A 27,770-nucleotide genomic window follows, 5' to 3' on the forward strand; every position below is an offset into this window, starting at 1 on the left:
AATCACTAGAGACAGAATATCAAATGTCACAACTCAAAGGAGCATTACATATTTAGTAGGTAAACACAGTTAACGTTGTCATGACAGGTGGTACTAATCTGGACTGAATATTCAACTTATGTGAGCATGACTAGGTTTTGGAAGAGGTACTGTAAATATCAAAAGGACGACATTAAGGACTGCAAGGATGAATGAGCTGAGTCAGTCTGAAGGCTAAACAGAAACCAAGTCGACTGCTAACCGCACTGAGTGGGATGAAGGAACACTGCAAGATCTGTTTAACACAATGCTAGAAGCAAGGTGGTACACAAAACAACCTACGTTAACAAGACAGGACTCTTAAAAAATATTATTAGTCTTAATTTCTATACACCTAAAATATAGAAGCAACAATTTCTCAGCATGTAATGGACTTTGCACACCATTGAACAAACGTATTATTACAATACAAAGGTAAGTAGACCTTATATTTGGAATGTCTGGCCAGATGATAATATGTGGTAGTACTGTTAGGATGTTTTTAATGAATAGGGACATTTTTTTTCTTTCCCCCTTTTCTAGGGAGATCCGGTATCGAAGAATGACGTATTTGTTGCCGTGAAAACTTGCCAAAAATTCCACTCAGAGCGAGGTGCGTGTGCATTACTCCCAACCCTTTTTGAAGGACAAAAACAGTTTCATTCATTAGAAAATATTACATTCTGCAGTGGTGGAAGACATATTATATATATATATATATATATATATATGATCCTTAACTTAAGTAAAAGTAGCAATATTAATGAATTAATTCATTTGTAATTAGTTAATTAATTAAATAGTTTAGTTGTAATTTATGATGAATAAAAGTCCTGCATTCAAAATCCTGCTTAATTAAAAGTACAGAAGTATTTTCAGCAAAACACACTTATATATCAAAAGTCAAATTACTCGTTCTGCAGAAAAACTGGTACATGTAACTGATCTGAATAAAAACTGCAACTATGTCCGTCAAATAAATGTCGTGGAGTAAAAAGTAAAATGTTTCCCCGACATGTAGTGAAGTTGAAGTATAAAGTTCTGTAGCATAACTTTTACTCAATTAGAGTACTTGACTAAATGTGCAATTCTACCACTGATATTATAAATGTGCAATTACTTTCTACCACTGTCTCATAATATTACAAATTTTGTCCATTGTAAAGGTGCAGTGAAGAGAATTTTTTTTGAGTGCAGTAATACATCTTAACTACTAGATGGCATACACATTTGTTTTTTTTTAATATTTCCGCTTAAGAGTTTTTTGTAAGCCAAACTGTCCCAAAACATTTGAAAACTCTTAGTTACACTTGATAGTTATTGATGATTTGTGCTATACTTTTGATGTAAAAGTTTCACCTGTTGTTGCCTTTAGTGTAAGTTTATCACAGAATAAATGGAAATGAAATGGAAATTACAGGACATTTAGCTGCAAAAGATGTACTGACCTCTTTTAATTTGTCACTGTTTTTTTGTTTACTGACCCTTGCTTAACTGGTCATTCAGTCCTAGTTAACCTGTCAGGTGAAATCTACTTGTTTAAATTCACAACCTCATCTAGGCTGTCCACTGAAATTGCAGCAGTGTGTGTAATTATCCAAAACACTGATGTCTTTTATGGTCAAAACTGACTTTTTAAAAGTGATTAACAAAATCAAAAGTGGAAAGAACCATGTGTGATTAGCTTGGCTGTTACTTTACTTTAAATTCAGGTTATAAGAATTGCGTTTAGTATCAGTTAGTTAGTGGATTTGTTGATAATGAATTAACGTAGGATAAGCATAAGGAGTTTTTAACATTTTGAAGATCAACGTGCAGTGAGTAAGCATGTAGTTATCCAGTGTTTTGTTCAAAGACACCCTGAATTGTATTCTTTCTCCAGTTTGCAGCAGGGACTCAAGAGATAGTTTTAATTATGAGCTCTGTATGTGTCTCTATGATTCGTTGTTGTTCGAGGTTAATTTTTCTCTCCCCCACCTGGTCTCTTTTTATTTCTCTCCCCTTTCTCCTCACAGTACCAATCGTGAAGGCAACCTGGGAGAAAGACGCTGGGTTTTTAGAGTATTACAGCGATGTCACTGATGCCTCCATACCCACAATCAGTCTGGGAGTGCCCAACACTGAGAGAGGTGAGCTGATCCAGGATATGTTGGAGAGATCAAATCACAGAGCTTGTCCTGGAAGCACTTTGGGATGCCCCAGAAGGAGCTGGAGAAGGAAGTTGCAGAGTTAGAGGGTGTTTGTAATGCCTATAGGCCATACAACCCTGACTAGAATAGGTAGCTGAAAATGGGTGGATGGATGGTGATAGGCAAGTTGTCAATAGATGATGTGCAGAAAATTTGATTGATTCCCACTGACTTTAGTGATCCTCAGAGTTTTCATCTAGCCCCATCATCAGGTCAACAGTTTAATTTGTCCATTACATTGATTTTTGACAAAATATCTGGAAAAACTAATAAAACTGTACTTTGTGTTTAGGGCTAAATATTGATTGTGTGTTTAGGGCTAAAAGTGTTAGTATGCTAACAAGCTAAACTATGATGGTTTACATGGTAAACATTATACCTGCTTATGCTTATCATATGAGATGGATGGTAGAGATGAAAAATCAAGAAAAAATCCCAGTAATAATTACAACTCAGAAGTTCATGTGAAAGCTGTTTACAAGTCTGAAAATAGTTATTCTGTTAACGTCGAGGTGACATGAACGCAGCATTAGTATTTTAGCATTGCCATGGTTAGCATGTTCGCATGCTGACGTTAGCATACACCTCAAAGCCCCACTGTGCCTAAGTATAGCCTCACACAGCTGACTCTTGATATATTTTTTTTTCTGTGTGCAATCACTACATCGTTAGCAGCTCAGTGATCGTCAAGTTCAAACAGAATTTCAAGTGGTAGTTCAATCCCCACACTGCCACTACTCTCCATTTTCTTTTGTTTTCTTGTGTTTTATGCCTGAGGGGAGATTATTGTTAAAGGGAGATAGGAACTCCTTTAGGCTCTTGAGAACTGTAACATTTCTGACTTCCTGTCCTCACACACTTTAAGTGCATCACAGATGGAGGAATCAGTGTATGAACAGACAGATAAAAAGACTAGAGTCCAGCTAAATAATAGCAATAACCACAAAGTCATTCTTCTTTCCAGAGAAGAGGTGGTTAGATACATTCTGAACTTTCTCATAATAGTTTCTAGAGCCAGAAACAATAACTCTAATAAGCAACTACAGTAAGAAGAGGACAGACACCAATTTCATATTTGTATTGTCAATGCATGTCTGTAGTTTTCAATAACTCTTATTTGTCTTTGATGGAATGGTTGGAGCACATACTTCTTCGTCACATAAAAACATTCATAATTTTTTTAATGAATTTATAATGAAAATGTGACCAAATCTACTGGGTCAAAAATGTACATAAAGTATTGCTGTTGGAACACCCAACTGCGTGCAAGACCCAAGCTTCTGGCTGATGATTTTAGGTTTTCTTGAAGAATTTGTAGTTGTTTACTTACGGTATCCTAAATGTTTAAGCGATGTTCAAACTTAGAGAAATCTGTCATATTTTAATCAATAACACAGAGCATGTCGTTTGGTCGCCTGTCAATGGTGTCATATAACCTTTGACCCCTCTAGTTGCTCTTACTTCCATCAAAACATGGGAAACAGCAGATTATATGATACATAGATGAGTATGAGTAGTTGTTAAGACTAGCAAAGCGCTATATAAATGCAGTCCATTTACATTAATCTTGGGACCTGTTAAAAGTCCCCAAGCAGAGGCCACATGATGAACACCTGAGGCAGGGGGATAAAGCAAACACCCCTGCCTGGAAAGGAACCTTCCCCCTCAGGTGATCACTTGGGTTAATTAGAGGCTATGGCTACATCTCAGGTCGGTAAATTGCATCCACGTTTCCTTCACTTGCTTCCCTTATCCGCGTCTTAATCCATCCCACCAAAGAAGCATTGGAGAGAAGCGAGAAAATGTGTTTTTAGAGGGATGAGACGTCCTTTCTTCTGAAGCATAACAATTTTCATCAGCTGTACGGGCGGAGTTAGCAACAGCTTTCAGTTGCACGGCTTCCGGGAAGGCTGCTCTCGTGTATCCTCACTAATAGATCCTCAGCGATCCCTCCTCGATCCTCAGCCCTCAGCCCTCGCTCCTCAGGGCAGGAATAAGAGCTTTGAGACGGCCTTTACAAAGGAGGGCCGGAACAACTTTCAGTTCAAACGATGAGCGAGGAGCGAGGGACTATCAAATAAGAGACTTGAGCAGCCTATATTTGCTGCCTTCCACCCTTTGCTCCTTCCTTTTGACCTGAGCCATGTTGTGTGTGTCCAGTAAGTAAATGTCCTTATTTAATCCTTTGATTTTCCTTAGTGCACACAATTTATGTTCTTTTGATTAATTGTTAATAAGTGGTTCTCTCGTTGCAGAGTTAAAACCACACATGCATACACAGACAGAGGCAAAGAACCTGACTTCTGTGAATAAATAATCTGTTTTAACTGCCAACCTACTGACTGCTTCTCATTCCATGCTGACACAAATTAAGTCAACTCCAGTGTTTTCGTTTATGACCTGTAGCTGCTTTGAAATGGCTCCAAGTGACTTTCCTGATTTGTATAAGTAAATGATCTGCTTTTTCAGGTCTGTGGTGAGCTCTTTTGACTTTCCCATTGTAGCGTTTGTGGTTGAGTATAATGAGTGTATCGAAGATGGATACACTCAGTGACGTCACCAGCTGTAGTCAACCATAATCACTCACAAGAAGTTAAGAGGCCATGCCACAAAGCAAACTTGTTTGACACAGCTTTCTACATCATCAACATTTTGCAACAAGTTGCTGTATGTATACTTTTGCTCTAGCAGATTTGGTCACATTTTCAGAAGACCATAATACATTCATAAAAGAACCAAATTCATGAATGTGTTTTGTGACAAAGTATGTGCTCCATCATTCCATCATAGTAAAAGAGTTGTAAAAATGATTGGAAACTCAAGGCTGTCATGAAATGTCCTTTACGAGTGCATTAACCTTTCAACCACAACTGTATTCTTGTGTGAGATGCCTCTGATTACATTGTCTGTGTCACTCCCTCGAATGTACTTTTCAGTCCATTCAAACAGCAGAGGGAAAGGTACAATGTCAATGACACCTCCATCTCTTTCTCACATCCATTCTTATATTTATGTCTCTGCTCTTGTTCACAGGCTGATGGAAGTATCACGCTGCTTGTCAGGTCCTCTGTACAATACCTTTTTTCTTTTTGTAATCCCCCACATTGGACAGTCATTTTTCTTTCACATAATTTTTTCATCATTCACAACTGTTCTTTGCCTTCCTCTTCACTGAACAAACAGACCAGATCTGTCATATATAGTGGACCTCTTCAGTTTGAGCACAAATCGACTTCATAAATACATTTATCTTAGGAGTCAAAAACAGACAGTTGATATACTTTCATGGGGTCTGATGAGGTCTCATGAGCCACAAACCTAAACTGGCAACCCCTGCTTCATCTTTTTCACCCTATTTGTCCACATGTCGTCTCCCTGCAGGGCATTGTGGGAAGACATTTGCCATCTTAAGGCAATTCTTGAGCAAAGCTGTACCAAAGACTGATTGGCTACTCATTGTTGATGATGATACACTCATCAGGTAAGAAGAGAGAAGAGATTCTGTGTTAACCTACCACTCAGAATTTTAGTAATTTAAAGCATCAACAGCAACATCCCAACCAAATGCATTTTTGATTGAAGTTGGAGTGGTGACTTATTAAGACAGACACAACTTTAGAAATGGTTTTCTAAGAATCCCTCGATATGTCTCTTTTGTATAGATATTTGATGTAGCTAGGACCTTGTTTTGTGTCTACTTACAGTCTATACAGTTTATGGTATGTGCTTGTTTTTGAGAAGAATGCATGCATGCACCTCACTTCCTGTTCCTCTGTTGATTATCGGCCATCTATAGTTTACCCAGGTTGCGGCGACTGCTGCGTTGCTATGACCCAAAGGAAGCAGTGAGCCTGGGGGAGAGATACGGCTACAGCTTGCTTCAGAACGGATACAGCTACACCACAGGAGGAGGAGGGTGAGGCTGCGGGGTAAAGGCAGTGTGGTTGTGCTGCTGGTGTTAAGGTGTCCAGACAGAAAGCAAATCGAATGTTCACCGTGAATTTAACCCATGGACCGTTTGTCCTCATTTGCCTCAAACTGCCAATTTATGAGCTGTACAGACGGTAGCTGTAGGTTATCAATGGACGCAACACTCATTTGGTGACTCATCATGTTAAATGAAAAATGGCGGTAGAAGCGCTGATGGTAATGATGCACAAAGCAAAATTCAAGGAACACTCCCTCTTTCATGGGTACAGGATTTAAAAACAAAAAAAAGCAAACAGCACGTCAGTTTTCCTCAGGGTCAGACAATCACACACATGCACGTTAATCTTGTATCATATATATTTTTTGCAATTCATTCCCATTCTTATTTAAATATCTGTATTCTGTGGGCAGGATGGTGCTCAGTCGGGTAGCGGTGTCCAGGCTAGTTTCCAGTGGTTGTCGCTGCTACAGTGATGATGCTCCAGATGACATGGTGCTGGGCAGGTGCATCACTTCCCTGGGTGTTCCCATCACACACAGTCCACTGTTCCACCAGGTAGAGAACAATACACACACACACATACACCCACACAAGTGTGTGTTCTTAATATGATTGTGAGGTCCTCCATTAACTACATTTGCTTCTCAACCCCTGAATGTTGAGATATACTCAATCAATTGATGATGTGTTGGTCACTAGCTTTAGTTTACAAGTCCCATAGTGTTCTATAATGTCCTATAAAGAAAACTGATGTGTAACTGTAAATTCAAAGAACACATTCTGGAAAGGTCTATGTAACTTGGTACTAACATATCCAGACAGTGTTCAAATTGTACGTAATGTAAAGTAACCTAGAGAGAAAATGTTGGCCAGTGTACAGCAGATCAGCTGAAAAAATGTGAAAATTGTCTACAGGCATGCATACAATTCAACATATGTGAAGAATACGGTTGTGTTTGGGACCAGTAGATTTGTGGTATCAGTGTGGTATTGACTAGTTACAGTCATGCCCAAATACAGCAGATTCACTGCCCTAATCTAAAATAAATAAATACATACATACACACACACACACACACACACACACACACAGAGGGGGAATCAGCTGGGCATGTTACTTTTATAACAGTCATTATGACTGGTCAATGTGTTGGTGTGTATATATATATATATACACACACACACACACACACACACACACACACACACACACACACACATTATCTCACAAAAGATAGAAGAAACCAACATAAAACCATGCCAATCTCAAATTTTATGTCGGTTAGCCTAATAGCTGGTTTGATTTGCATTGAGAGATGATTTTATGGAAAGTACCCCATGCCAATCTCTAGGTATGGTGAAGGGGATGTGATGATGTGGGGCTATTTTAATTCCAAAGGCCAAGGGCACTTTATCAGGATGCATAGTATCCTGGATCCATGAAATAACTGGCCTTTTAAAATAATAATCTGCCTGCCTCTATGGGAATTTAACATAGGGGTGTACTGACTTTTGTTGCCAGCGGTTTAGACATTAATGGCTGTGTGTTGAGTTATTTTGAGGGGACAGCACATTTACACTGTTATACAACCTGTACACTTAATATTTTACATTGTAACAAAGTGTAATTTCTTCAGTGTTGTCCCATTAAAAGATGTAATGAAATATTTACGAAAATGTGAGGGGTGTACTCACTTTTGTGAGATACTGTGTATATAAATTTTTTTTAACTGTTCTAAATGTACTTTAAAGGGATTTTTTTTTTATGAGCTTTTAATGCTCAAGTGGTATTTGAGACTGGACGTACTCTGGTGGTAACTCAGTTCACATCGACAGTACATGCAAATAACAGTCTTGTGGAGAGAACCATCTGGAAGGGCTTTGAAACTCAACTTTCCATTCAAAAGACCTTTTTCTTTATCCATTTCTGTCACGGTTTGTCAGGAATGGCTTGGACCCAAATGCAGTTTAGATGAATTATTAAACAAAAATGAAGTACATATCAAAAGTGTCCAGAAAGCAACAGGCAAAAACTAATTCCAGAACAAACAGAACAGGATCTCAAAAACTGGAACTCAGAGACGAAAGGTAGACTCCAGACACAAACACACTCACAGAACACACAGCAACAGAAACGTAATGCTCCCACACAAGACAAAGACAACACAGAGACTAAATACACAGGTTAACAAGGACTAACAAGAAACAGGTGACACAACAGGTAAAACAAATCAGGGCAGAACAATCAAACAGGCGGGAAAACAAAAAGACAGGAAGTAAACTAGATAGGACAAGGGAGACAAGACAGACTTCAAAATCAAACAGGAAACAGAACATAACAATCATGACAATTTCTGCTTAAGGAGCTTTGGTTTTGCTAGCCATCCACTCCCGTTGGACAGAGGGGGAGAGATGTCAGTGTAGTGTTTAACCGAGGATCTGTGGACTGCATGCATGGGAATGAATAACAATAGAAATATATTGGAATATATTCCTAAATCGCTAAGACGGTCTGAAAAGACGGTTACTGCTGAGTGTCCACACACACACACACACACACACAGATAAACCACTTGTTCTTGATATTTTAGGCACGACCGTATGACTACTCTGAGACATTGGAGCATGCTGTCTCCTTCCACAAGCACTGGAACATAGATCCTGTGGTCGTCTACAAACACTGGCTGCAGGACACCCACCAACGAGATGAACTGTAGAAAGACTGTGTGTATACAGTATGTACACCATAATGTAAACAAACATTCAATCCAAATTTGCTCAACAGCGTAGAGCAAACAAGCAGCAACCACTACAGTGACTGTGATGTCCAGAGAGACCTGGAAAACGTGCCCTGAAACGACTTGTTTAAGCGATCGCAGAGAATTATCACCCAACTCTGCAGCTCTACAGAGTGTCACTGCTGTCACTTTACCCCCAGACAAAATTTTAATTATGAGCCAAGATTTAATTTATTGAAGAAAGACAATAGAAGATAATATATTTGATATAATGTCAACAGTGTGATCTTATGTGATCTGTGTTTTACTGGTGAAGAGACATCCAGTGTGTTGTTTTGTTTTATTCAATTAGCCAGGTAAGGCCCTTCGATGTTGGAAACCTCTGAGACCTGATCATGATGGCACGCCAACAAAACAATACAAAATCAGGCAACAGCTAAAATAAAATACTAAACAGGTAACAATACTAACATGCTAAAATACATGTCAGCTAAGAGTAGAGACAATTAACAAAGGAGTCATTTACCATATAACTTACAATAGTCTTGATGATAATAACATGATGTGTAAATGTACATGTTTTTTATGAACTTGCTGGTTACCACATGGAATAGGATTATGTGAATGAGTCTCTAATGGGAGAATTTAAAATAGTTTGTAGAATTTGATCTTTGCTCTGTGAACAGCAGAACTATGTGTTTGTGGCTTAGTCATTGTGGATGGGTGTAAAAGTAATTACAGCCACAGATGGCAAGCCTGTGTTAAAATGCCATTTTGCAGCTGTTTTCATGAATATATAAATGTTTGTGCGTGCTAGCTAAAAACCTGTTTGCATTTTTTAATAACTTTAAAAGAAAATATCAACTGGATTTAACGAAACGTTTTTGTGCATGTTTTTTTTTGCCTCATTACAGACTATTATGTGCTTGAAGTGAGAATCACATGCTGTAGGACACAAACTCAAACACACGCACAGAGCAACTGAGAATTATGTCTTTCTTTCTCCACTTTTCTTTTATGTAGAAAATAACACACAGTTAATACTGCACTTTAACAAATGATCACCTAATGGTAGACATGAAGTTGTAGTAAACAAATGGATGCTCCTATTTTGGCAAAGCTTCTTTCAAGAAATAGGTTTGATCTTAAGAGACCGTCATACAGTGGTGCTCATAGGTTTATGAACCCATGCTAAAGTTGACTAAAAAGAGGAATAACAAAATCATCTTTTGGAAATTGATCTTAATGCCTTATTAAAAGAAATAGGAAAAATCCAACCTTTAAGGACACCAATTTTCTTTGTGAATGAATAATGTATCGTAAATAAATAAATGGTCTTCCTTAAAATACAGGGGGCATAAGTATACACACCCCTATTTTACATTCCCATAGAGGCAGGCAGATTTTTATTTTTAAAGGCCAGTTATTTCATGGATCCAGGATACTATGCATCCTGATACTATGCATCATACCCTTCACCATACCTAGAGATTGGCATGGGGTACTTTTCATAAAATCATCTCTCAATGCAAATCAAACCAGCTATTAGGCTAACTGAAATAAAACCATGCCAATCTCTAGGTATGGTGATGGGGATGTGATGATGTGGGGCTATTTTAATTCCAAAGGCCAAGGGAACTTTATCAGGATGCATAGTATCCTGGATTCATGAAATAACTGGCCTTTAAAAATAATAATCTGCCTGCCTCTATGGGAATTTAACATAGGGGTGTGTATGCCCCCTATATTTTAAGGAAGAACATTTATTCATTCATAAAGAAAATTGGTGTCGTTAAAGGTTGGATTTTTCCTCATTTTTTTAATTAAGGCATTAAGATCAATTTCCAAAAGATGATTTTTTTTATTCCTCTTTTTAGTCAACTTTAGCATGGGTTCATAAACCTATGAGCACCACTGTATGTGGGTAAAGGTGAGTCTTGTTCCATCCACAAGTTGTCTGTTGTCATTTCTTTAGTCCATCTTAGCACAGCTCCAAACTGAAATAGTTTATTTTTCAACTTTTGGTTATGATTGAAGTTGTAAATGGAAGGCTTGAAGGTCACTTACTGTATTTGATCACCACATGGGGGAGACCATTCCTTGATGATATTACATTTTCTTTTCTCTGCCTCAGTCTGTGTCTTTCATTTTCCAAACTTGTTGTTCTCATTGAGGCCAGAATCCCATAAATTGTGAAGTGCCTTAGTACCATGTCACTTTGACATTAGTTACTATAGCAACAGGGACATTAACAGTCCATAGTGACTGTGCCGTTGTGACGGTTTCTCTTTGTGTGATGCTTGGCAGATTCATAACACCAGAGAATATTTGCTTGAATTGTTACCAGTGTTTATGATTTGCCACATCAATTCTGTGTGAGGGAGATAAAAGGCTTCAAACTAAACTTAAACCAAGACAGGTTGATACCCTTTTTTTGTCTACTCTCCTTTGCTCTCCTCAACTGAAGTTGAATTTTCCATTTTTAATTGCAATTCCCTTCCCACAAAAATGGATCACTCTGTTCCACTTGCAACTTTCATTCACAGACACATGCGCACACACACACTGTCATCATTAATGCATCTCTCTCATTGACACACGTTAGATGTTTTCACCTATGCAGTTGACAAACGAAACCGTTTGAAAGCTGTTGCTCGTGTTTCTCTGGGTAAATCAGCTGTCATTACCATCAATGAACAGTAAATCAATCTGATTTGGTAAACAGATGGTTCTTATTAGTCTGCTTGAGGCCTTTTATAAACTATAAATAAGATTTAGTCATGGTTAGTTTAGTCTGTTGACTGTTACTGCATAAATGTTTTTCATTCTGTTGGCCTTCCTGTTCCTAAGAGTCTTTCATTTGTTTCTTTAGCTTTTAGTACATTTCTAATATATATATATATATATATATATATATATATATATATATATATATATATATTAGGGCTGTCAATTGATTAAAAAATGTAATCTAATTAATTACATACTCTGTGATTAATTAATCGAAATTAATCGCATACATAATTAACGGTGCCTGAACCGATGAAAAAAGAAAAAAAAAAGGGTACTAAACAACAGTTGGTGACATTGTTTATTGCTAAGGCCATATGGTCAAAATTAAATGATTTAATAATAATGTATAACAATAACAATAACTTATTTCACTAGTAAATTGCTGTTGAACGACAAAAACAACAACCAGATAGGAAAAGGACATTTACAATAACTTCAAATGCACCACGGGCTGTAGTTTACCAGTTTCGTTGAACGCACCGTCTGTGTTGTTTCTCCGACGGCAGCTGCAGATCGTTACATCCCGGTGTTGAATGCCTCTACAGTAAAACACAGTCAAACTTTACACCGTTTAGCGTTAGCTGTCAGCATTTTAACCGTGTTTAATCCAGCTACTAGCTAGCGGTAGGCTAACGTTAGCTGCTGTTGAGTATAGTGTTAACTAGCGTCACATGCAGCGGGGTTTGTGTTTCCTGTAACGTCTGTTTCAGAGCAGCAGAGAGAAGCGCAGACATATCAGTGGCACCAGATTTTTGTCTGTATATATGGAATGGATGTAATTTTTTTAACGCGTTATTTTTTCTTTGATTAATTAATCGAAATTAACACGTTATTTTGACAGCCCTATATATATATATATATATATATATATATATATATATATATATATATATATATATATATATACCTTTTTAAAGAGAGAGAGAGAGAATAGATGCAGTTATTCAAAGCTGTGCCCAGGGGTTGTAAAATATTTTGTCTGGTAATTATATTTTCTACACACACAAGGCAAAGGAAAAGAGGATTTGTCTCATGTTTTTTAAGAGGGACCGTCAGAGTCACTTATTTGGCCTAGTTTGGGAAAGGAAGAGGAGGATCTTATTACCAACCCATTAAAATGATTAATTTAATGCTAAAGCTGCTTCAAAGAGAGATGAGAAGAACACATTTGTGAAAGAAGCTTGTTTAAAATGATGTTTTTTTTTTTTTTACAGCGCTGAAAGCTTTGATATACTAGAGGAATAGCTAATTGCTTTCAAAGCAAACATAGATCCCTTCTAAGATATTAACCCACTGCCTGACTGGTATCAGTGAACCACTTACTACCCATATCACTGTTATGACAAGGCACAGCTGCTGACTGGCTATTTTATTTATTCATCAATATATTTTGTTAATAAACAATTTTTGATTTTTCTGGCACCATCCGAGAAGGCAGTATTTTTGGTTTTTAGTATATTTTTGGCTCATGATTTAATTCTCCTTTTGAGACAGTGTGTTATGTGTGCAGACCACATTATTTCTGTTGCAATAGTCATGAAAATGTATCTGTTCCTCTCATGCTGGGAGTTGAAATTGCAGTCACAAACAGATTAGACCAGTTAGAGCTTCCTTGTGCCGGTCTTGCCAGTAAAATAATAATGAATGAGCGTATCAATGGCTCTCTTCAGGTAATGTGTGTATTATGATAGGTGGAAAGTGGTGTAAGCTAAAGAGTTGTACACTAAACAAATCACTGGGTCAGAGTTTCTTTGCAGTTACTAACTGACTTAAAGACATTAGCGGCTGTTTCCCTGGTGATAATCTGCCAGGCTTGTACAGCAGCCACCTTTACTTCTTGCTTGTTTTTGGCGCTTGTTGTCTTTTGTTTGGTCTTTAGCAAGTGAAACACCCACTCAGTTGGATTGAGGTGTCTTGAGTTGGCCAATTATAGTTGAAATGAATTTTTTTCTTCTTTCTGCTACAGCATCTGTTAATCATATGGCCCATGTTCTCCTTAAAGATAACAATCAGAAACCAAACGGGAGACATTTATATTTAATTTTGCATTAATTTGTCGAAAGCAGTCTTCCAACTTTTGTCAATCAAACATACACCTTACTGCCCAACCAGCCGCCCAAACAGAAAGGAGTATTTCTGATTCATTTCAATTCCAGTGTGCTGGAGTCAGGCCTGGAATTTCCCCATTTTAGGGGCACGGTAGTCTATATCCACAGCGTTCCAATTCCGGGATTGCTCCGTTGCCGACGAAAATTCTGCCGGATTTCACTCATTTAGGCCGGATATCCGTTGCCTTGGGCTTCCTTTGTGTTTACATTTTAAATTCCGGTCGATTAATGAGGATTATGGTTAACTGCTCCTCAGATCTCTGCAGGGTAAATCCAGACAGCTAGCTAGACTTATCTGTCCAATCTGAGTTTTCTGTTGCACAACTAAAACAACTTTTGAGCGTACACGTTCCACCAAAACAAGTTCCTTCCCGAGGCTATTTTGCAGACGCCCAAGACGATTGTGATTGGTTTAAAGAAATGCCAATAAACCAGAGCATGTTTTCTCCCATCCCGCAATGCGTGGTGGACTTGCCAGATCCTCCTCCGAAGTGCTGTGAAGGAAGGTCTGGCAATACGGACTAGGGTTAAGGCCACTTAGCCTTTGGTGTTGTCAATTGGTTTGAGGGCACAAAGGTCAAATGCAAAGGCATGGGCATCAAATAAAACAACAATTTTAAGTCCACAGAAATAATGAACTTTTACGTTTAACTTTATTTTATTACATAGTATAACTATCAGTGGAGATAGGAGATTTTACAAATTACGAACATTTGTACAAACTCTTCTCAGAAGTTCACTTTGTAAGCTACACAGCATTCTACATCCATTGATGACTAACAGCGGGAGTGGAAATGAGGCTTGTGTGTGCGCACAGCTCTATAATGATTAAGATTTATAAAACAGAACCAGGGGTCCGAGCGGCTTTATAAATCTGATGAAAATAATGCATTTACATATTTTTATCTTTGTCACAAAAGAAAGACACTAAACCATATTGACAGGAAAGAGGCAGAGGAGAAAATGGCAAAATCAGCTGGAGCAGTGCGGGCCGGTCATCAAGGCCACTGTGGCTGCAGGGCACATCATTTTTATGAGAGGCATAAGGCCAAACTGAAGGTCGTGGTTGACATGAAATTCCTGTTCTGGCTGGAGTAGAGAATTAAAACCATGACAAATGTATCACTGCCCTACTTCTTAGGGATTGTATGGTTTGTCTGCAGGGCTTGTTGTGTTATTCTGTTTCTCCAGATAAACCACATAAAAAACCCATTATTCAAATTCTAAGATGTGTTCCCTAGAGGATGTCGAAGATTATTACAAGAAAGGTCAGGACTATCTAATTGTTGTTAGATAAAAGCAGATGTGACACTTCCTATCAAAACCCCTGGAATGCACTGACCATACAGGTAGGCCTCTAACAATTATTACATAATTGTCAAATTGTCAATTATTTTACATAATCCCAGATTCTTTATTTAACCACAATTAACTGCTAACATTAGCTAAGGTGCTAAAGGGTATGACTGTTGATGGTCATTGTTGATTTTGTTAAGATATGCCAAGTTTTAATTATATAAGTATATGGTTAGACTTTTTGTGGGTCCTATTGGCCCATTAGAAATCAGGTGTGAAGCAGGTGGGTTATGTTGTATATAAGCTTTTAAACAGGACGGGCTTTGGCTTGGCTTTTGTCACACAGAAGATAGGTGGTCACGCTCACATTATCTCCACACACTTCATGTTCAGCTGAGTACTGTTACCTACATAGAAAGAGAGGAAAGCTTTGCTTCCTAAACCGGTTCAAGGAACAGCAGAAGTGAGCAGTTGAAATGCTTTTGCAACCTGACCAAATTTTGTGCAAAGCATTATTGAAATATTTCCACTCAAATCATTGGTTTATGTGACAGCTTGCTTTACTTACTATTCTTTATATTTTAAATCTAAACGTCTCTATGGTTTATGCTGCTGATTGACACAGCTATACTCACTGCCAACTGTAAGCTTATATCCATGTACTGATGGCCATCTCTGCTGCTTACGACATTACATTTCAAAGAGGAGATTTATTTCCAGCTGTGAATTTTTTGCTTCGCAGCCAAGACGTTTGTAGACACTCAGAAACATTCCTACATCTGAGAGTTGAACAAAAACCATGGGCATTAAAGGCCTCACATTATGCCTATTTTCAGGTTCATAATTGTATTTAGAGGTTATATCAGATTAGGTTTACATGGTTTAATTTTCAAAAAACACCATATTTTTGTCGTACTGCACATTGCTGCCGCTCCTCTTTTCACCCTGTGTGTTGAGCTCTCTGTTTTAGCCAGAGTTGAACCCGGGCTCGCTGCGTTGAGGAGTAAACCTCTATATATGGGCAGCCGCTCTACCAACTGAGCTACCCGGGTGCCCGACATATTAATGTAATTTTGTTTGCAGGATCTGTCCTCTAAGTGACTAAATGCAGCAGTTGGTTTGTTGGCTTCAGTCTGGCGTCTTCTCCTGTCGGAGACTCCGTGTCCACTCCCCACTGCTGTAAAATTCGTATCAGTGGGCATGGTTGTGATTTATAGAGATAGAATTATGGCTGCACTTTAGATTTGTGCCATAATAAAGTCAGACATGTTTGCTGTTTTATAGCATCCTGACAACTAGATGAATAGATAGATGGATGGATGTTCAGCATACACATATGCTTCAATTTGTTCTGAGTGAGAATGAAGGAAGGAGAACAGATGAAATGAATTAATAAAAAATGGTAGTACCACATTTTGAAGATGGAGAAAGTATGCCAATTGGCATGAAAGAAGCAGGTGCTGACAAAAAGGTGTTAGGCATAAGGAAATAGAGAAGCTGTGTGTGTCAAGGAGAGAAAGGGAGAGAGGGAGTGATGAACAGACAGGACAAATAGGATCAGGATGTTCTTACCTTTAAGGTTTTGCTGCTTCGCTTAGAAATATCAGGAGCCCAGGTAATGTCCTGTCTGATCTAATGACCCTCATTCAGCTCAGTGCTTATATTTTAGGGACCAACTGATTATCCATTCCACCTAATAGTGCCGTGGTTTAATAAAAAGCAGTATCCTTTCCGTTACATACTGAAGGGCTATTAAACTGCTCAGTTGTTGTCGTGTTAAGTTAAATTTGAAAAAGTACTGCACCATTTTATCATAGGACTATAACGTTGTGGGACTCATGATGGACAGTAGGTTTAAAATCGATGCAGGAGAACCAGAGATAGATGTAACTTGTAATTTCTCCAATCAGGAACAAGTTTCGAATCACCTGATTCACTCTAAACATGCTCTGTTTAGTCCTTATTCCATATGTGAAGAAGCAGCACCCTTTGACAGACACTGCACATTTTAGAAAGAAAAAACAAATTTTTAGGTAGGAAAGTATTTTTTTTTTAACCTTATTTATTTTTGTGATAGCATTGCCAGCTTTGTAGTTAAAGTCAACAAACCTAAATCTTGTTTATGGTGTGTCTATATGGATAACTTTCACGCAGGTTGTTAGTGCTAATGTTTTACAGTCTGGGTGCCTCTCAACACATACACAAATATTATGTTAAAAAAGTTATTTAAGTGTTGAATAAAAGTTTCAATGTCAAGTTTTTGTCATAATCCTAATTTCATGATGTTACATTTCACCCCAGGGTATGGTACAACTAACCTGGACTATGGGGTAAATTGTAACATTTTACTCCGTGTGTTTGAGAGTAAACCATGCATTTTCTGTTTGGGTTGCAGAGATAACAGCTACACCATTTAATAGCAGACACATGTGACGAGTTTGGATCACATTTTCAATGCACTGGCTTAACAGAGCTCCAAGATGCAGACAGAAATGTCAAAAATGGTACAACTATCCCCGGTCTCCCCTTATTTTTAATTCAATGCGTAACGTAATGTTGGCAAGCTAAACTAACTACTTCCAGTTCCACTTTTAGAGTAGAATACAAACTTAACAGCCAACTCCAAATGTTTCATGTTGTGATGGGACAGATGTCTGTTAAATCACTGATGGTACAGAATCAACGCTATGTGGGTTTGTTGAACAAGGGAAATAAAAGTCAAAATTTCTTATCACGAAAAAGGAAGATAATTCCAATTACATTTCAACTTTAATTGCAAAGCAGCTTGAAGAATGAAAGCCTTATCAACAGATTTAAAGGCCACAAACAGACAAAGCAAGAGAGGATAAACAATATTTGTAGATGAAGAGGTATGTGTGTGAGGAGGCGGTGAATTTACTCCTCTCTTTTAGCTTATATAGTACCTGCTGTTCCCAAGAGTTCCCAAGAGTAGTGCTGCACCATGAGCCACAATGCAGCTTTGTGTTATCCTTTGTTAAAAAACTGACTCAGCTCTGCTCTCATGTAGCCTGCCATGGAGTCTCATTATCACAACATCTGAGCAGCGCGTCTCGCATTTCTTATTAGAGATTTTCCCCCTCCCACTCTTCCCCTTGTTGTTTGCCAATGCCTCCTGCCCTACAGACAGAATCATCTTCAGAGAGTTGTGTTGATTAACAAAAGCTATTATCATGTTCCTGGATCACAGAGAAATAGATCTCATAATAGCTCACCCAGGATGTAGAGATACTATCAGACAGAGAGAGAGAGAGTTTGCTGGAAGGCCACAAGTTTGATCTGTGTAGTCATGTAGCATAAAATAGCCTCACATGGACTCGGGCTAAGCATTGTAATATATTTTGATACTCTGGTGTTATACATACATCTATGAGCATCTTGCAGTTCAGACTTCATGATGCAGGACGATGAGATCTCTTTACGTTGGTGGCCCACCAGAGTCGAATTAACCTGCAGCCACTGCTGTCTTTTTAAGAAATAATGTGAAAATGGTATTCATGCACTCATCATACACATTGTACACAAGATCATCCCTTCTTTCTTTGCTTCTCACTCTTTCTCTCAGGTTTCTAAATGATAACTTGATATCCTCCTTTAGTCATGGTGTGTTCGGGGATCTCCATCAGTTAGAGTGGCTGTGAGTAACATACACACACACACACACACACACACACACACACACACACACACACACACACACACGTACACACACACTTCTTGCACCTTAGCATTGTGTCTTGAGTGTGGTGATTTTAATTTGTGCGGGTGCTGTGATCTAATTATGACTTTTTGGTAAATAAAGAGTTGTGAAAGTGGATCAATATTTCTAGGGTTGTTAAACAAAAGTAGACCATCATTTGTCCACTGAAAGTAGCGTCACAAGACTAGAATGCAATTTAGTCACAAGATATTCTGCATTCTCACTTCGAGGGGCCATGACTCTTTTTTTGTTCGCATCTGAAAGAAACTCTTAAAACTGATCATTCCACCTTCTTCTACTCCTACTGTGTAGGAAATTGGTCCTAACAAACCTCATAGTGAGGTATATTTGTTCTGAGAAAGAGCAAGTTAGGACTGTCAAGGCACAGGTTGTACTGATCAAATGTGTGTCAAATGTGTGTCTAGGGGGATTTAATTACCACTAAGTCTCAAGGCTGTACAGTACCGGCTACAAACAGGCCACAACGCACCCTGAATTCTTCAGTTGCCACTCAACAATCTGAAACCCTGGTGTGCTCAACTGACTGTCCACTAGAGATGTTCCGATACCGATACCAGTATCGGTATTGGCTCCGATACTGCCTAAAACGCTGGTATCGGTATCGGGAAGTACTGGAGTTTATGCACCGATCCGATACCACGTAATAAAGCCCTAAAGAAAATCTACGTTAAAGTAGTTTATTTATGTTCTTTTTCCGTTATAACTGACTGTCAAACTGCAGAATAAAAGAAAGTTCTGTGGCGTTCATGTTTCACAAAGAGTTTAACCTGAGCCAGACCGACAACAAAGTTAGAAATAATATCCCATCCATACAGGGATAGTAGTATACAGCTGTTAAAACATAATAAAATATATGACACACTAGTATCGGATCGGTACTCGGTATCGGCCGATACGCAAGTTCAGGTATCGGAATCGGTATCGGGAAGCAAAAAATGGTATCGGGCCATCTCTACTGTCCACCATCACTCCACTCATTCCTCGCCGGGTTGTTTGGCTGTTTGGGCCAGCCCACTCCAGTACGAAATTGTCCTCCCATGAAAAACGCCTACATAAGTCTTTTGTTCAAGCAGCAAATATGACTCAGATTTACATTTATAATGACTGTGCCCTGTATAGGCCGTAGTAGTTATGATGGGAGCAAAGCAGAATTACATTCTGGGAACGATGATGAAGTAGAATGCCAAAGGAGGCAGGTTGGGGTGGTGAATGGGGTAAACAAACACAGGACTTTTACCCAGGTGACCAGGGTTTATGTCCTGTTTGGAAATAAAAGTAAACAGCAAGTTTTTGTAACTTTTTGGAACAAACGGAACAAACGGAGCTACGTGATGTTCTGCGACACATGCATAATCGGAAGTCAAGTAACATCTGATTTTAACCCAAACCACAATCTCTTTCTAAACCTAACCAAGTAGTTTTTGTGCCTAAACCTAACCAAACAGTGACCATTTTACAAATATTTCAAACCGCGACTGTAACGTTCTCAGGTTTAGATATGTTGATGGAAAACGCTCATGTGGGTCGTGTTTCCTGCTACTGCTAGGGGGCGCTAATTTATGAAATTCTCCTGAATAAACAACCTATAATGTCGTATGTTTTGGAAAACTTGTTGTCCAGTACGATATGGTCACCTTTAACGTTTAAAGAAACTCCATCGATTTAGCATTGCCTCACAATTGACAGTTTAAAAAAAAATCAAAAGTGATGCAGCAGAACAAAATATATTATCTTTATTATTCAATGCATTCTTCTTACTCGTCAAAACTTGCCGCCTACATTACCCAAAATGCAACTTGACCGCTGACAGTTCAGTAGGATATATTGGTATGTTATGCTCGTAGCGGCTAATGTAGCCTTGTAGCTATTTTCTAACTCCACATCGCCAGATTTTTTCATTTTCAAACTTCTTCAGCCTCACCTGACACTGACCTAAGTAACTTGCAGAAAATTATCAAATTTTAATAAGCTCCGTCTGGAGCCACAAAAGCCTTAATCCAATGTTTTTTTTTTTTTTTACATATACAAGGCCTGTAAATACACTTTGATCTATGAAATCAGTAAAGTTCTCCTTTAACAACCGTTCACTTAGTTTATTTAGGTTCACAAACAAAGACAGTAACTAAACCAAAATACTTGGGATGAGGATATTAATTCACTGTCCATCACGGATTATGCGTCCATATCTCTACTCTCCTGTGGGGTCTGCCCTCAGACTGACTCATACATACTAACAGGCTAACACCTGCTTTCTTGAGGCTTGGCAACTATTAACAAAAAACAACAGATGTCAACCTGTGGTTGTGACAGGATAGCACTGCAGAAGTCAGAAAAGTTTCTTTAAAGATGTTAAAGGAGTTCGTGACTAAGTTTGTCTGAGATGAACTTGCTCCATACACAGAAAACATGCTTGACGTTCCTGTGATTTATGTTTGGTTCCAAGAAAACACAGCTGTGATTTGAGTCCTTCACAAATTATACTGTTTTATCACAGATAAAACAATCTCATAGGGTTGGGTCATCGTCCATCACCAATGGCTCACAGTCATCGACCAATGACAGGTAAAATTATAATAGAAGTATAATTCCATTGTGATGTTTCACTGTGGACATCGTCATATGCCAATATGATCTAAATGAGACTTTAAAAAGACTTTGCCAGTATTGTTAATAGTCTGCATGCTATTATTGTTCTAAGTATACAAAGAACACAATCTAAGTAAATCATTAAATGTGAACAAACAGTCCAGGAACGATTCACACTAAATATGCCGGGACTTTTTATATACAAAAAGATGAAGATACAGCCCTGTAGAGCTGTGACTGACAATTATTTTCATTATCGATTAATCTGTCAATTGTGGTATCTACCTTTTAGTCTATAAAATATTAAAAATAGTGAAAAATGCCCATTATGATTTCCCAAACCCAAGGTGACGTCTTCAAATGTTTTGTTCTGTTTTACCAACAGTCCAAAAACCCAAAGACATTCACATGTACAACCAAGAAAAGCGTCAAAACATCTCATTTGAATAGCTGGAACCAGCAAATGATTATTGTTGATTATAAGCTTAATATTCAGTACTAACTCTCCAACTCAGACTTTTACAGAACTTTTACTTCTCTTATATGAGAAATTGTTAAAATTCAAGTGAGATGAAAATGTTGTTCTTGAAAAACGTAGGAAGTTACTAACTGAAGCAGAACGAGGGTACCCAAAGAATTGAATTACAATTAATCTCAGAATAACTCCTGGCATGCACTGAACATTGTGTTGACATGTTGCCACTGCAGATGCACAGAGACATTAGTGTGCTGCATGTTACATTTTAAATGGGACCAGAAGTTTTAGCCCTATTGTATTAATAATTCATGACGTCACGAGTTCCTGATAATATGCTAGTCTGCTGCAAAGATAAATCTACAGTATCTGTCTCTGTTTCCCTCCCACTTCTTTCTACTGCCTCACTTCTTTTTTGTCTCACAGCTATTTTCCAAATTTGGTATTATAATGCATCCAACTGCATGTGCACAAGCCTGGGTAAAGATCAAATGGTATTTAATGGGAATGATACGTATTAGGTGGTGTTTATGAACCACATTACAGTTACACATATATGCCAGTGTCAGTGCTGAACTTGGCAGAGGTCATTTCTTTATTGCAGGGCTTACTGCTGTGTGTTCTCGTAGCCACATTAAATGTTATTGAATTATCTAAAGGTGAGTCCTGAGCCAAAATATGTCCCACACTACAGATTACTCTAAGAAGCAGAAACAGTATTTGTCAGAGCTGGATTAAATGGATAGACACTATGCAGACTAGCCTTTGAAGGGCCCGAGAGAAACTTGTGGAAAGCCCCTCTCCATCATTTTTGTTTCTTTCTCTTCCTTTTTCTTTTTCTTGTGCTTTGCTGCACCCAAAAGCATCTCAAAAAGATGGTGCTAATGTTGAGTGTTATGTTATATATACAGTTTTAGATTTTTATTTTTTTTATTTTTAAAATGCTAAACATTATTTAATGTAGCCTACATTAAATAATGTTTATTATATATTTTAAAATATTTCAATTATGTAGGCAGTTGATGTTCTTTACTGCCTCTGTCTGGGCCCCCTAGTGGCAAGGAAGGCTCTAGGCATGTTTTTTTCATTAAATATAATTCATTGATTTAACCATGCAATAGCCTCAGTAAGGCTGAATAACAACATAAGGCTACTGTTTCAAAATCAATCAACAGTTGTTTTTTTTTATTATTTGAGATTTGACTGGCCTTCTTTTAATTACGTCATCTTCTTGCCTCTTCTTCAGCAATGGCTATATGGCACCCGACTGGAGAATTAGTACCTGTTTACCTCACAGCATAACAAGTTGCAATAAATATGGATGGAAACGTGGGCTGTGAGTCCCTAAGAGTGGACACTGCAACTGGGCCAATATAATGCTTTTAGCTGATTCATTTATCTGCCACAGTGGCACCATCCTGCGGAGGTATCAAGAATGTCAAATTAAGAATCCACACATAATGGCTTCAGTACTAAACACTTGGCAACGGCCTGGTAAGCCTGCAGTTATTTTCTTTTTTTCTTACAGCTATGATTGGCTGCTCCCTTTTTATATGGGTTCCCAGGTAGAATTTGTTTCACTTTCTGCAACAACCTCCATTTTTTATACAAATCACAACATGGAAAGAAATGGCTTTTTAATGAGTTAATTCAACTGGCTGGAAAATAGCATTTGTTAGCTTTTGCTTTACGATGTAATGAATGTTAAGACAAGTGTTAATTGTCTGAGGAAACCTTTCACCTGTGTATATAGTCCTGCCAATAAACAACAGATACTGTATGTACCATATTTAAATTAGACCCAATTTTTATAATTTAAATATTTTGCTACATACACGTGTCTTAATCAAACTTTATTTTCTTGCTTTGGACAAATAAAATCGTCCCTCTTTAAAGTAACCAGGAGGATACACAATGACACTCAGAGCTCTGTACTACAGAAAATGTGATCTGGTTCGTAGCGATATACTGTACATTGCAGATATGTTGTATGAACATTTCTGAGACTTTGCTGTTGCAAATTGGTATATAATTGCAATTTTGAGGAGGCAGGGTTGGACTGCTGGTAGGAAGAGGGAGAACCTATAGCCTTGGAGTATTAAGGAAGGGAAGGGAAAGGTTAATCTTGCAGCTGTACAGTATATGAGACACATGGGGCTACTAAAGTCAGACAGCAGTTCCATGGATCTCTCAGAGGACCACTTATGACCTTTTTTTATCCATGTAGTCTAAAAATATGTGAAACAAACTACGTCTATATATAAATATATATATATATATATATTTTTTTTTTTTTTTGTGTGTGCAATCTGTGAAGGAAAAGCCATGAGAAAGGACACAGAAACCAATCAGTAGAAAAAAATTGTTTGGGTGTATGTACTGGGTTAGCAAGGCATATTAAAGTGAATGGGTGGTCATTTTGCCATACCATATCCAATTCTGCTTATTACAAGTTGCACATAATCCATGCAGGGCTGTTCCAAACTAGCTAACACATGCTAAAATGAGAAAGAAGCAGTAGTAAAAATTGGTTTAGCCTCCCCAGTTTACTACCTTTTGTAATGGAGCAGAGGAGCAGAAAGTCACATGAAATGCAGGTCTCTTTGGATGGCACAAACAAGTCCTTTGTTAAAATACCCATCAGTGGAAAGCCCTTTGGGAGTTTAAGTGCACACCTCCGGGTAAAATGAGAAACAACTCAATTTCAATTCAATTTTATTTTATTTATAGTATCAAATCATAACAAGAGTTATCTCAAGACACTTTACAGATAGAGTAGGTCTAGACCACACTCTATAATATACAAGGACCCAACAATTCTAGTAATTCCCCCAAGAGCAAGCATTTAGTGCGACAGTGGCGAGGAAAACTCCCTTTTAAGAAGAAACCGGACAGACCCAGGCTCTTGGTAGGTGGTGTCTGAAGGTGCCGGTTTGGGGTGTGATGAATAGTGGCAATAATAGTCACAATAAAGATAATGGAACTATGACTAGAAATAGTAGTTGTAGTAGTTCATGGCATAGCAAGGTACTGCAGGGCGTTACAGGACGTAGCAGGGCACAGCAGAGCATAGCAAGGCGTAGCAGGACATAGTCGGACGTAGCAGGTTGAGCAGGACATAGCAGGGCACTGCAGGGCACCGCAGAGCATAGCAGGGTGTAACAGGGCATAGCAGGGCGTGCACCAGGACCACGGTGACAGCTGCAACCATGATTAAGTGCCACCTTAATCCAAGGAAAGATGCTGGGCGGAAAAAAAAACATAAGGACTCCGGAGAATAAGCTCCCCAGAGCTAAGTTAGTAACAAGCACTTCTGGGACATGGATGTACACAATTGGAAAAAGAGAGGAGAGAGAAGCTCAGTGTGTCAAAGGAAGGAAGTCCCCTGGCAGTCTAAAACTATAACAGCATAACTAAGAGAGACAGGTTAAGGAGAGGAGCCTGGTCGGGCTAGAACTCTCCCCAACCGGATCTGGCTGTACTGGCCTGCCTCCCTCTACTCTGATTATATTATTGATTATATGGTAAATGAATCTGACGAGTATGACGAGAAGCAGGTGGGCCGGGCTAGGCGGATGCTGCAACTCCTCACTCCCTAACTATAAGCTTTATCGAAGAGGACAGTTTTAAGTTTACTCTTAAATGTGGTGACAGTGTCTGCCTCCCGGACCCAGACTGGGAGCTGGTTCCACAGGAGAGTAGCCTGATAGCTGAAGGCTCTTTCTCCCATCCTACTTTTAGAGACTCTAGGAACCACAAGTAACTCTGCATTCTGGGAGCGCAGTGCTCTAGTGAGACAATAAGGTACTATGAGCTCTTCAAGATATAATGGTGCTTGACCATTTAGAGCTTTGTAGGTCAGGAGAAGGATTTTAAATTCAATCCAATTCAATTAAATTCAATTACTTAACATGCTTGAATCAAATATGGCTGCAACTCCCTCTCCTCGGCCTGAGCCTCTAGGAATTTGAGTATTATTATGACAGGGAGGAGTGGCTTCATTAAGACTAACACATTCTTCATGATACAGCCATGTTTCAGTAAGACAAAATAGATAAATTTCATTATCTGATATCAAATCGTTTACTAGTACTGCTTTAGAAGACAGATATCTGATATTTAATTGTCCACATCTAATTTTCCTATTCTGTTCCATCATTGCAGTGGTTGTTTTAATTCCAATTAGGTTGTTAAGTATAGCCCCTCTTTTGTTTACCTTTGATTTAACTGATCTGAGTCGGGGGACAGACACCGTAGTTATGGGATGAGCAATAATAAAATCATTGATTAAAAATGATTTTCCTGCCAAAGACCTGATGTTCAGTAGGGCTATTGTTAGTGTATTAAAAGAGTTATCTGTCTCATTTTTTGGGACAGGCTGTGGCTGATGGGGAATGGATGCTAAATTGACTATGTTTGCAGTTAATTGCTTCTTATTACTTAGGGGATTCACCACTTTGTATGGTCTATTGTTGATTATAACTGGAATGATAGAGCTGGTCAGTGGGCTAGCAGAGTTATTTGTAGAGGAAGAAGAGCTTATGGGAGAGTGTGTAATGCTAGTAGTAGTACTACATGTTACCCTGTAGAAAACATTTTCAGATCCAAGTGCCATTTGAATCAATACCTGGGGGGCATGAATCTGTGATATTTTATATCTTCACCTACTAATACAATCAATAAAGTGTGTGTGAGAGTGTTTAGGAAGTGTGCAAAGTCCCTTCTTTTTCTCCAGCAACTGTGAAAAGTATCATGAGGATGTGCATGATTGGTAAGATTTATTTTTACATTCTCGTTTACACCACCATCTGGTGAGAAGACACTTCTCCTATGAAATTAAATTAGACTCAGACATCACTGAGCCACAGAAAGAATTGTTGGATGAAGGTTTTCAGAGAGTCCCAGTTTGTATTTGCTGTTATTTCGTTTTCAGGTTTAGTTAGTTTTTAAGTAATGTGATTAGAAAGAAAACATTTCTTAGACTTGTCTTGGTGAGATAAATGATGGGGATGCAAGATGTTTGAAGGCTGTGTTCAGACTGACATTAGCCCTATGTGAAAAACGCAGTACCCTCATTCATTTCATTGAGACCTCTGCATTACCACAACGCTGGCTTGTTTGGTAAAAAAAGTTTTACTTGCCTCAATTTTTTGCTACAATGTAATGTGATGTCATCTAGTAACTAATCGTATATGTGTACACAAACCTTGAACCCTGTGGGCCTATTATTTAAAGCAGACTTTCTGGATCTGGCCTGTAGTGAAAGAAGAGCCGGGGTTGGCAGCTGAAGAGGTGATGAGCAGATTGCAGGCAAACCAGGGACATGGAAGACACAGGAGGAGTGAAAAACACAAGGGATAAACTGGTGCAATAATAAAAGATCGTTTCTGTTTTCAACTCTGTCAAGTTCATAAATGTTGATGAATGCAACTGTGTCTCCTAACTGAAAGCCAAGGTTTGCACTCCCAGCTGCTCACAAACTCCTCATGAATAAACATAAACACAGCTTACATGTTTGTTCCTTTTCTCTTTAACCACATGATTATACACCTTGTGATGCTTTGAGTCCAACAAACCATGATATTCTGTGTATGTTTGTGTATATTTGTCCCTCCAAATGTAATGCATTTCAGCTGGTGAGGGTTAATCCGTGGTGAAAGTTAATTTGGTTGTTTTCAATCTCTATGTTAATTCTGAGCGGACAGTGGGCCGTTAAGTTGTTTCTCTGGTCTCTTTTTTGACTCTGAGCCATCTGATGCTTCCTGCATAGAGAAAGTTGTGGCGCCCCCCCCCCCAAGAGGTTTATAGCAAGCACCAAAGAAAAATCACCAGCGACAAAACGTGTGATTCTCAGCAGCCAGCCTCCCTCTCATCCACAGCTGATATGTTTTACACAT

The 27,770-nt window shown here is 38.5% G+C and overlaps 1 protein-coding gene across 2 annotated transcripts in view; it reads left to right on the plus strand.

Annotated features, from left to right (window-relative positions):
• Window positions 1–27,370, plus strand: part of b3glctb (beta 3-glucosyltransferase b) — a 36,928-nt gene extending 9,558 nt beyond the window's left edge. The window contains exons 10-15 of one of the 2 annotated variants that reach the window (XM_078266138.1): window positions 562–631; window positions 2,034–2,147; window positions 5,589–5,688; window positions 6,004–6,123; window positions 6,549–6,693; window positions 27,134–27,370. In XM_078266138.1, the coding sequence (XP_078122264.1) occupies window positions 562–631; window positions 2,034–2,147; window positions 5,589–5,688; window positions 6,004–6,123; window positions 6,549–6,693; window positions 27,134–27,136 (552 nt within the window). In that variant the 3' untranslated portion in view covers window positions 27,137–27,370. Of the gene's footprint in view, window positions 1–561; window positions 632–2,033; window positions 2,148–5,588; window positions 5,689–6,003; window positions 6,124–6,548; window positions 6,694–8,729; window positions 9,756–27,133 lie in introns of those variants that run through there. The other variant, XM_078266137.1, reaches the window with a different exon arrangement.
• Window positions 27,371–27,770: the final 400 nt, after the last annotated feature.

The sequence above is a fragment of the Sander vitreus genome, chromosome 13 (assembly GCF_031162955.1).
Source record: "Sander vitreus isolate 19-12246 chromosome 13, sanVit1, whole genome shotgun sequence".
NCBI lineage: Eukaryota > Metazoa > Chordata > Actinopteri > Perciformes > Percidae > Sander > Sander vitreus.